This window comes from Lynx rufus, unplaced genomic scaffold (genome assembly GCF_022079265.1).
Source record: "Lynx rufus isolate CCGP_SWC_20201006 ecotype Redwood Valley unplaced genomic scaffold, mLynRuf1.p SCAF_8, whole genome shotgun sequence".
In the NCBI taxonomy this organism is placed as follows: Eukaryota; Metazoa; Chordata; class Mammalia; order Carnivora; family Felidae; genus Lynx; species Lynx rufus.
This window is the reverse complement of record NW_025814896.1, coordinates 121,196,780-121,207,790: the sequence shown is the minus strand read 5'-3', so window position 1 is coordinate 121,207,790 and position 11,011 is coordinate 121,196,780. Positions and strand designations below refer to the sequence as shown.

At 54.7% G+C, this 11,011-nt stretch overlaps 1 protein-coding gene across 2 annotated transcripts in view; it reads right to left on the bottom strand.

Annotated features, from left to right (window-relative positions):
* Window positions 1–11,011, bottom strand: part of ADCY3 (adenylate cyclase 3) — an 88,848-nt gene that overhangs the window by 2,589 nt on the left and 75,248 nt on the right. For both annotated transcript variants that reach the window (XM_047068792.1, XM_047068791.1), the window contains 11 exons: window positions 10,806–10,934; window positions 9,119–9,261; window positions 8,821–8,982; window positions 7,116–7,203; window positions 6,225–6,341; window positions 4,224–4,483; window positions 3,901–3,966; window positions 2,373–2,454; window positions 1,376–1,534; window positions 714–860; window positions 56–175 (listed from right to left, as the gene is read on the bottom strand). In XM_047068792.1, coding sequence (XP_046924748.1) covers window positions 56–175; window positions 714–860; window positions 1,376–1,534; window positions 2,373–2,454; window positions 3,901–3,966; window positions 4,224–4,483; window positions 6,225–6,341; window positions 7,116–7,203; window positions 8,821–8,982; window positions 9,119–9,261; window positions 10,806–10,934 — 1,473 coding nt within the window. The remainder of the gene's footprint in view (window positions 1–55; window positions 176–713; window positions 861–1,375; window positions 1,535–2,372; window positions 2,455–3,900; window positions 3,967–4,223; window positions 4,484–6,224; window positions 6,342–7,115; window positions 7,204–8,820; window positions 8,983–9,118; window positions 9,262–10,805; window positions 10,935–11,011) is intronic.

Genomic DNA, 11,011 nt, shown 5'->3' with positions numbered 1-11,011 from the left:
TTCTTGCCTTGGAGGCAGAGCCCCATCTCCTCCAGCCACAGAGGTGGTTAGCTACCTTGTTGGAGTTGGCAAAGCCATTGGTGTTGACGTCCGGGGTGACTCCTGAAGCTGCCATATAGGTGCTGCCGATGGTTTTGATCTTGGTGATGACCCGGAACTTAGGATTGTCCAGGAGCTGAGGCCAGTATTAAAGAAGAAATGTCAGTCAATGGGGATAAATGAGCCAACTAAGTGACAGGTGTGCCTGTTTACAACAACCCCACAGGACAGCCCAGAGATGGTTTCCTAAAGTCTGATAGAGTCTGCCGCTTATCAGCCATGTGATCTCAGGCAAACTTCCCGATGAGCCTCAGTTTCTAGGACCTTAACGTGGGACAAAACTGCCAGTCCCCTAGGGTGATTGAGCATATATGTAAAAGCATTTTCCTTGGTGTACGAGTTACCTAATTTTACTGGATCTGAATTTGAGGGTGGGGAGAATCCGAGGGGCCTCAGGATCTTGTTTTAGCCAGTCGTACCATGAATTTGCAGGCGATTTCCCAGGCTCCTGCCTGCCCACTCAGACCCACCAGGCTGCAGGAGCTCCTACGTTAATGGGGAGGGGCTCAGCCGGAAAAATGGAGCAGCTAGGGTAACGACAGCTTCTGACCAATGCAGCCTGTCCTGGGATGTGATCCAGAGTGAGCTGGCTTAGGGGCAGGACGGGGACTCACAGAATCAAAATCTGAGATGATCTCGTTGAGGAAGCGCAGACACTCGATGCCACCATTATTGATGCTCTCCTCTGTGTAGAAGTCGGCGAAGTTGGGCAGGGAGGCAAACATGACTCCAATCTCATCGTAAGACTGGCTGTACAGCTCCTAAAAAGAGGCAGGCCCGAGCGCTCAAGGAAACGCTGATGGAACGGTGTGCCACAGAAATGACGATCTCCTGTGATTGGTGTACTCAGCTTTTTGGATACCTCCCAGGTTATCCCAACTTTGAGCTGTAAGGAGGTAGACTGTCACGACTTTGAACAAGAGTTTTTCTGGTCTCTGGAACAGCCCTAGCTTTGAGCAAGTGGGTGTGATAGAATTGGGAAGTGAGACAGAAGAACCCTTCTACGTGAGGGGATGGCAGCCGACAGGGGAGCTCTAGCCAAGGCCTTGGCGGAAACGGGGTCTTCCGGGGATGTGTGGCCCACAGGTTGAAGCGCTCTCTACCGAGCGCCTGTGAATTTCCCTCTTGCTTGCGATGCAGCTGCAGCTTGGGCGCAGCCCTGCCTGGAACGGTGTCAGGTCCTGAGAAGACCTTGGGCCCAGAGGGGCTCCCTGGCAGAAAGCCAGACGACACACAGCCTTACAGCTGCGAGCTACCGCACGGGGCCACCCCTCACCTCATCTCTTTTCTTGGACCCCAGGAAATGGCGTGCCACGTGCTCAGGCAACATGTTGGTGACCAAGGCCTCATTCCAGCGCCGCATCTCGTAGACGCGTTCCTTCTGGTCATGGACCTCAATCTTCCACAAGAACAGTGTCCGTGCCAATTTTTCCACCTGTGGACAGGCACAGGCAAGGTGTGTGCTTCAGCTGACCATTTAATGGAAAGATGAAGCGGGAATTTGGACGCAGGGGTTCTGCGTGGGAAAACCGGAAGGAAGGTGGCTAAATGACAAAGAAGCCCCGGAGAGACCCACCTACTCACAAAGGCCACCCTGCAGCTGTAGTGAGGATTCCAGCCTCACTGTGGTTATGCAGAGCTCCCAGAGGCCTTCTGGAGATGCGGGGCCTTCTGGGACCTAATGCTAGCTACAGGTCCGTCTTGGCCTGGGGGATGCGGGCAGCAATGGAGATCTAGCCCAGCGGGGCGTCCCCATTTCCAGCAGGCTCCATTAGGCTAAGAAGTGCCTCGGGAAGGCTGTACTTTCCCTCGCCAGCCACCGGGGGGCACCTGGGCTAACATGGAGCTACTTCACTCTCTCCCTCTCTGCTTATTTTTTTTCCTTTTAACCAAACAAAACTTTATCAGCTTCTTTCCCTTTCTCTTCTGGCTCCATGCGTGTCAGTGACCCCTAGAACCAGGGTGAGTGAAAATCCAGGAGCCCTTAGCCTAAGAAACATATTTTCTCCAAGCTTTTATGCCTCCACTGTATGCTTCCTTCAGCATGCTGGAGGAAGTCAGAGGAAAGAGGTAACGAACTGTTCTCCTTGTATTACAAGGGAGGAAACCAGAAAAAGGAGGGGGTGATGGTTTGGCCAGGGCCACATGCCAAGTTGGGTAAGGGAAACCAGCACTCCTGAGGAGCCGGGGTTCTTAGATCCTGAGACTGCTTTTTTAAGAAACCCTGACGGATTGTGCACAAAGACAGGAGAGGAGGGTGTGTGGGCACTCACGTGGCGCGAGAAGTAGTAAAAGCTCAGCATCATGATGAAGATCATCACTGTCATGGAGTACTTAGAAGGCACCAGGGGCACCCTGTGGGACAGACAGTAATTCATCCACCCCTGCTGCCATCTTGGAAGGCAGCTTCACTCCCTCCAACTGGGCTGTGCCCTTCCCATCACCCTGGGCTCCAGAAACCTCCCGGCTCCTTAAGCACCTTCATATCAAGCCTGGACTCACAGGTAAATCTTAATCACTGGGCTCCTAATAGGCAGCCCTGTGGGGCAGCTCCTGGAATCCACACCAGGGCCACTCCCTCGATGTTTTAGTAAACACTGCAACTGATTGATAACAGAAGTAGGTGCAACCATGGAAGCCTCTGGAGAAAGGCGAGATGCGCATCGGAGTGGTGGAACTAAGGCACCGTTTTATCATGCTGCTTTATAACTTCACATTTTTGTACGGCGCTAACAGTTTTCATTACCGCATAGTAGCCTACTGCATGAGTAGGTCACAATTTGTATACCCATTTGCTGTCGATGGGATCTGGGTTGGCTTCACCTGCTTTGGACGTGTGTGTGTGTGTGTGTGTGTGTGTGTGTGTGTGTGTGTGTGTAGCTATGATGAACACGACCGGACGTTTCTGCCCACACGTCCTGGGACGTACAGATGTGCATGGGTTTCTGTAAGGAATGTATGGAACAGCAGAATTGCCGGGTCATAGGTCTATTTGCAACCTCACTAAATAACTCCAAATGGTTTTCTAAAATGGTTGTAGCAATTTATACTCCCATCAGGAGCGTGTGTGTTACCATCGTACTGGATATTACCAGACTTCTTAACTCTTGAGAAACGGGTAGGTATGTAGTGGTATTTCGTCCTGATCCTAATTTTCATTTCCTTGATTACGTGAGTGCCTTTCATTTATTAGTGGCCATTTACATTTCTTCTTTTGTGAAGGGTCTATTCAGTTCTTCTACCCTAATTCTGTTAGGTAAATTTTTTTTTTTAACTTACTTAAAAGTCTAGTCAAGGCACTGAATCATAAAATTCTAAAACTTTAGCGCTAGAAGGGACCCTGGAGAACTTCTAGTCCACTATCCTCTTCAAGTTGTGAAACGGACTCGAACGATGGCCTGCCTGCGGCCCCTGAGAGGACTCCTGCAGCTGGGGAAGAATCCATGCCTTCTAGATCAAGTGCGGTGCTCTTTCCCTCCTCATTAAATGCAGCTATCACATCCATTTGGCCGTCTGTTGCCTCTCCCCTCACCTGAGCCCGGCCTCCACCCGACCCCCTACACCACACTGCCGCTGCTCTCCCGGCTCGCTCTCTGACCTGGATAGGCCACAACGGCCAGGTCCGTACCCGGGTCATTCCGCCTCTGCTCCAGCCCTCCTACCCCTCCTACAGAAACACATACTGCTCTAATAAATCTCCCACATCGTGTGCCTTTGAAGGGGTGAGATCATGGCCTTCTCTTGTCTCTAGAAGAAAGGGAGACTAAATGCAGACCGAACGGGGAAAGCAGTTGCCCTTACCTATCAGTGCCGTTGAGCCCGGGGGTGGAAAGTACCTGCATCTTCTCTAAGGCGACCACGGGAAAGCTGTTGGACAGATAATCGCACACTCAGGCCCCACCTGAGTACAAGAGGCTGATGCCCAGAAGCTGAACACGGAGGAAGCCATGATCTTCCACTCATCGAGAGTGGAAAGGATCTCAGAGGCGTATCTGTGAGAAGCCACGAACCCCGATTCCCATCCAAACCTCGAAGGAGCCCAAGGCCCATGACCCTGAAGTGGAGACTTGGGCGGTGGGGGGAGGAAGGAGACAGAACTGACCCCTAAAGAGGCCTCATCTTACTCATGTTCCTGGAAACGTTTGCGGTCATATTCATCAAAGATGGGGCGCCAGGCGTAGATGTTGATGACGGCCACAGCACCCGTGACAAGCAGCATGAGTGTGAGCTTCACCATGTGGCTGACCTGCACCAGCATGATGGTGGCGATGAGGGACAGCACAGCGACATAGCTGTAATACTTGGGGTTCTCTACGCAGCCATCCTCTGCCTCCGTCCCTGCGGTGCTGTTGACAGGGCCTGTGTGGTACTGCAGGCAGCTAAGCTGGAGGGCAGGCCCGGGGTGGCAGGGGGAGAACACAGGGTACAGGGGGACAGCAGACACTGGTCAGAGAGGGCTGTGCACGGCAGTGTCCTTTCAGCTGCCACTTCCCACAGCTCCCTCAGAAACACTGACAGATGGGAAAACTTACCAAGGAATGATACAAAGGCCACTAGTTCCTACTAAGAGCTTAACCGTCTCTCATTTGATGTCTATGAAAATTCCAGTATTTTTGCTATTGCCACCTTTGTATAGAAAACTCAGAGAGGCTGGACTTGCACAAAACAGCACAATGAGCAAGTGGTAAAGCCAGAGCCAGGAGTCCAGTATTTCAGTTTCATATACAAATGCTCTTGCCCACACCACACTGTTGCTTGAGGGGGAGGGGGGCTCCCCCACAGCATCACCGCGATGGCAGCCAGTCTCCGCGCAAACACTTCCGTTTCTCAAGTCCTGCTGCCGAGCACATGGAGTCAAGGGAAAGTGCACCCATCAACTGAATCCAACCCACTTTCTGTAACTTGCAACCGCTGGTGCTCATCTGCCTTTGGGGAAGTTCTCAGCACGTGAAAAGTTTTCCTATACCTCCCTGGTCTTGCACCCCTCTATTGGCAACGGGCTCTCCCGCTGTCCATGACCCGGCACCAGGCTCCAGGTGGGTTCAGACATGCTAGGGGCCTGGGGCTTCTCTTCCCTGCGCTCGCGCATCGTGCGACCAGGGGCGTGTTAGGTTCTGGAGCCCCCAGCTTTTCATTCTAGTTGGACTTTGGCTCAGTTGGCCCTAGGGATTTTTCACCTCTACCACCAGATTCAGTCTCCATGGTGAGGTTTTGTTTTGTTTTGTTTTCCTGTGCTTCAATTTTTAAAGAAAATAAAGCAAGTGCTGTAAGATTTATTTGGAAAATGTAGGACTTTTTAAGAGTGTATATAATACTGCCAAAATTGTCGGGAGCTGTGACGAATGACAAGCAAGTCAACAACAGCTCCAAGCTGCCAATGCTCAGCAAATGACTGGCGGCTCTGAGTCAATAGATCGGGGTTTCCAACTGCTGTCCCCTCTCCCCAGGAAAGCATCTGGCTGCCCCCTTGGGACCTGCCGCTTCTCCGTGAATTGAGGAGAGCAGAGAAGAGGATTTGTCTCCCCAAGACATTTGGGCTCTAGGAAGGTCTGGCAACGTTCAAATGGACGAAAGCCAAACAGGAGAGCTCCTTTAGCGGAACGGGCTTACCTGCCCCCTAGATACCCCTTAGATACCTGGCTTTCACCACACTGTAGGGAACACTTCAGATATGCAGAACGCATACAAGTACTGTGTCCCTTGAGCAGCGAGATAGGGAGTTTCTTCACAGGGTTGGGGTTTAGAACTGCTCAGTCCTTTACTCTGCCACTTACTGGCCGTGTGACCTCAAACAAGTGAATTAACCTCTCTGAGCCTTGAGGCTGTAGGCAATGGTACCAACACCTCTTGGGACTGTTAGATTAAATGAGTCAACATCCAACACACGATCTGGAGCATGGTGTCGGGCTCCTGCACTCTGGGAGAGCACGGAGCTGGGGGCAACAGGTCAGTCTCAGGTTTCCGGGGTAGAAGACGCCCTCCATTTGGCCAAGATAATCTGTTTAGGAAACTCAGCCATGTCTAGTTGGGAGGACTGGTTGACAAACTGCTCACGCTGGCCAATACAGAAGCCTTTCTCCACTGAGAGAGGGGGTGTCCCTTCTACAGCGACAGCTGGAGCTCACCATGTCCACAACGTTTGCCATAACCAGAATGAAGATGGCTAACATGGCCCAGGTGTTTCTGGCCCAGCGGGTCCGGTCGATCCAAGTCGAGAAGGCCACGAGCTTCTTAGGAAAGGCCTAGAAGAATGGAATTTCAGGGGCCATGAGCCTTTGACAGTCTTTTCTCCTGTAAATATGGCTGCTAATGACCCTTTGCCTGTGAGTCAACCAAAAACTGACCGGCAGACCTGAGGAGGTGGCGCAGGAACCTGATGCTCTGTATCAGTCCCACCGGAGGGGTCTGTGATACAGCGGGGCCTCCAGATACCAGAGCCCTTTCTGGAGCAGACACGGAGACCAGCCCAGGAGGCTGTGGGCGGTGCCAGCAGCGGCAGCCCGCTCCGTAAGTCCAAGCGGCAAGGCCACGTCAGGGAACAATGTTCGGGGCCGGCCATCTTTGCCTCGCTGCTCCTGCCTTTCCTGGGTCGGTGTGCCCTAGGTCCTGCAAATGACCCGGCAAGTCACCTGCCAGACCCCCTTCCCTAAAACACTGTTTTTCTCTGGTCATTCTGATCCCAGACTCTGCATGGGACCCCGGCGCTTACAGGAGAACGTCTCAGTCCCTTTGTCTGGCTTTTACTGCACGTCACAATCGGGACCAACCCCCTTCCGGCGGGGCCTCCGCTGCTTTTCTACGCAGGTCCCCGTTTATCCGGACTCTGGCTTACACACCCCTGCTTGCTCAGCTGTAGCGAATGAATGACCGGTGTGGGACAAATGAATGAATGGGTAAATGCCTGCACCATCCTAACAAAGGCAACGTATCTGTCAGGATCTGACGGGATGCAGAACTCCGTCGATGCCACCTGCACTTGCAGAAGGCTTCGGAGTCAAAGGGGAAGCGGCTCTTACCCGGGGAAAGATGGCGGCCAGCGAGCAGACTGTCAGGATCAGAAGGAGAACCTCCCCGACCACAAAGGTCATGTAGTTTGTCATCAGCCTGTGAAGGGGAGACGACAATGAGAGAGGGGAGCAGATGGGTCAGTGAGATCAGGTGAAGGGCCAGGAGAGAAGAGGAGGAGGGAGAGGGCAGGCCCTTCCACGCCGGCACCTGAAACGTTCACGGAGCCCTGCCTCCTGTTGTGGAGACGGGACGGAGGCCCTGAGTGCAGGGCCTGGGCATGTGCAGCCCTCTCCAGCGGTAGTTGTTGCTGGGGCACAGATGCCCTGGGCAGGGCCCAGGAGAAACACGGGGTTCTCAGGAATGAGCGCCCTGCCATGAAGGGAGAGCGGGGGACAGAGCCTCTCCCCTGCAGCCAAGGGCGGCAAGGCCTTCCCTCTGCCGACCGCACAGAGCTTCACAGCTGAGCAGGGACTTCCACACCCACCTTCTCAATTCCGAGAAACTTGGGGTCTCCAGATCCTCCCTGTACTCACACCCCCATCATTCAGTTCCCTAGAAACCTCTGTTGCCAAGCCGGCGCCTGATTCTCGGATTCTCTGTCTCTACTGAAGTATCGCCCTGTCGGTGAGGCCGTTCCGCCCGGGGTCGTACACAAACGCCGACACAACTAAACTCACCGCCAGCATTCCCCGCTCCCTTCTTCACCTGACTTTTATCCATGCCACCTGCCCCTGTCTGCATACGTGTTTTGAGTATTCAACTGTTTATGTCTGCCTCCCTCTGCTAGAATGGAAGTTCCACAAGAGCGGGGCTGTTTGTACGCTGTCCTCGCTGCATATCCCTAGACCTCAGCGCCGGGCACAGAGCAGCCCGTAAATTCCTGTGCAGCGAATGAATGGATTTGATCCTTCCAACAGTCCTGGAAGTTAGGAGAGCGGGCATTATGATCTTCAAATTGTTATTACCATCATCATCTTTGGCTTTACCGATGAGTAAACTGATACTCTGGGAACCTTAGAGACACGGCCGTACAACAAATAGGCAACGAAGCCGTGTCTAGAAACCTGCGACTAAGTCCGAGGCTCCTTACGGTGCCCCCAACTGTAACTGGGACAGGGCTCCACCCGCCTCCTTCTGAGGGGGAACCCCGTGCAGGAGTGAGCTGCTGATGGGCCACGGGGAGGGGGACCTCTGACCTTTACTCGGGCCTCAACGGTTGGGGCAAGAACTCCAGAACATCCCCCCCGCCCCAGAGGACCTGCTGCTGTGTTGCAGAAATCCGTTTGTGCCCAGAGCTTAAAATCATCTGCTAAGATGAGGCAAGAATGGGAAGCCAGATCAGCCTTGATGACTGAGGTTGAAGAGGGTCCCCATCTTCTGTCTCCTCGTCCCAAGAACCACTGAGGCCCACACAGCCAAGGCCTCCATCCTCCTGGGCCCCTCTCTACCCCTCGGCTTTCTCCATCCTGGTTTTAAGGCTAGTGCTATTCTGGAACCCGAGGTAGACAGAAGGAAGGGGGTCCGGGGCACAGTCCTAGCTACACCTGGGCCCGAGATCGGCTGGGGCTGTTCCACCGAGGCGAGGAAGAGACCAGGCTTTTGCCCCAGTGTCAGGCTCCAGATGATGCACTCACACCCTTTACACCTCTGGCCTAGGACGCTCATCACCTTTCCTCTTTCCTGGCCTATCGGCTCCCCCCATGCCCTCCTCACCAGGGGTCGATGAGTATCTCGACCAGGGCCGTACAGAGCAGGACAACACAGGAGCAGCTAAAGGCGGCCCCACTCTGCTTTTCCTTCTCCACGGAGTAGCGGGTTTCCATCTCGGGGTCCATGAACCGCATGGAAAGGAGGAAGGTGTTTCTCTTCTTCACTCTGCGGTGGAAACACGTCCCATGAAACACGGATGTCACATCTGCCTTGGCCTAACAGGAAGGGGCCCCATTCAAGATGGCTAACTTCCTGAACCCCAAGCCAGGGCCTACAAGGTATATGCAGAGGATCCACTTACACCTGGGCGGACTCTCGCTCAAGCAGGGCCTCATTGAGTAGCTGGTTGAGCTCATGCTCGTCCTCAGAGGCGTCCACCACTCGATCAGCCAGGTCCTGAAGGCGCAGCCTCCGGCGCGGGTTGGGGAACGAGGGATTGTCCGCCTGCAAGGCAGTGCCCGGGGTGGGGGCCGGTGGGAGGAGTGGGGGTGGAGTTGGGGAAAGAAGGTGGTGCAGGGGCGGGGGGGGGGGGGGGACAAAAGGGATCACACTCAGGAGGACTAACTAAGCCCTTCTAGAAACCACTTTACAGGAAGTCTTCCCTATGCCCCCACACAGCTCCATCTTGCTTGGGTCTGGACCCAAAGCCACAGTCCTTCCTGGTTTCCCAGGACCGTGGCTCTGCAGTGACCAGCCACTAACGGCAGCATGTGGGGCAGCACAGTCCCGGCACCTCCTGCTACGAGGACGGGGTCCCACACAGCCACGCAATCGGCGTCCCTGGGACGTGAATGACCCCCAACCCTAGGGCTTAAGGGAGTGCACATCTGGTTCATTTGGGGGAGGAAGGTCTGAGGGGGAAAGTGCTGGGAGAAGAAGGGACACCCTTGTCACTGGTGGGGTGGCGGGGCTGGGGGACTTCTACCATTTTAATTCACACAGAGGAAAAGCATCAGCTCCAAAAGTATGACCCCAGACTGTGATTACACGGCCATCAGCCCAAATGGTAACTGAGACCAGGCCCGTTAGCGCTGTCTGTGCCGGTCCAGATGTATCTGGAAGCCAGAACCAAGACAGCCCGGTCCTAAGCTCGGGTGTGCCACTGGTTGCCAATTTGATCCCGTGTCACTCGTGTTGCCCAGCTCCAGCTTTCTCCTCTGTAAAATGACGAGGAAGGTCTGTTCCAGCACCAAGAACCTCTGTCCCTGAAGCGCATGCTGGGGAGTGTGGCTAATCGTGAGGACAGAAAAATTACAAGCTGCTAAAAGGATGTGCGTTCTTGTTAACGAGTTATGTCGAGTCTACATTTCCACCTTCTATCAAGGAAATCACAATTGCTGAACATCACGGTGATCCAGAAAACCTCCATGAACTTTCAGCCCTGTCTCCCCTCTTGCTCTGCAGCCCCCTCATCTCAAGGCGCCGGGGCCGTTCGTCTGCCCCCCACCCGCCGCCGCCCGGCAGTGAGAACGGCGCGGCTGCCGGAAGGCTCACCTGAGCAAGGTAGAGACCCCCGTCTCCCAGGACCTGCCTTTATCACTGAGTGGGCCCAGGAAGCTCTTTAGTAATGGACAGGTCCTGGACGCTGTCCCAAGATGGGCCCTGTCCTCAGGGCGGAAAGCATGTTAATTCCTCCGGAAACCCCTGCCACTGTTCATGGGACTTGTGGAACAGAGAGGTGGGCCCACCCTGAAGTCTCACTTCCAGAACAGTCTTGGTTGAATCCTACAGAATTCTCCACGGATGTCCTCGCTGCCCTCAAAGCCACAGGATTCTGGGACAGGAGGGCTAGACAAGGCCTCCGAGGTGAGCACCTCTTTGGACTTGCCCCCCTCCACCCCAGGAGGAGACAGCGGAACCAGGGTAGGAGGTGACGCCCAAGGTGACACCGGTAAAAAGGAGAAGAGCCCAGGCCAGTCTCCCACTCCTGCAGCAACCTTCCCCACCCCGTCCCCTGCCCACAGCCCTGGCCCCTGCCCTGCACACACCTGGGCATCCTGCTCCTCGGGCTCCTCCGACGTGGAGCCGCTGGTGTGGATGCTTCCGTTGGGCTCCTTGGTCTCAATGAGGGCGGGAGAGCTGGGCTTTGAGGAAGCTGGCGCTCCATTCAGCAGGGCCTGCGGTGGAAAGACGTGGCTGTCGGGGCACTGGACCCAGCCGCCCACCGGCCCCAGCAGACCTGGTTGGTCCACGC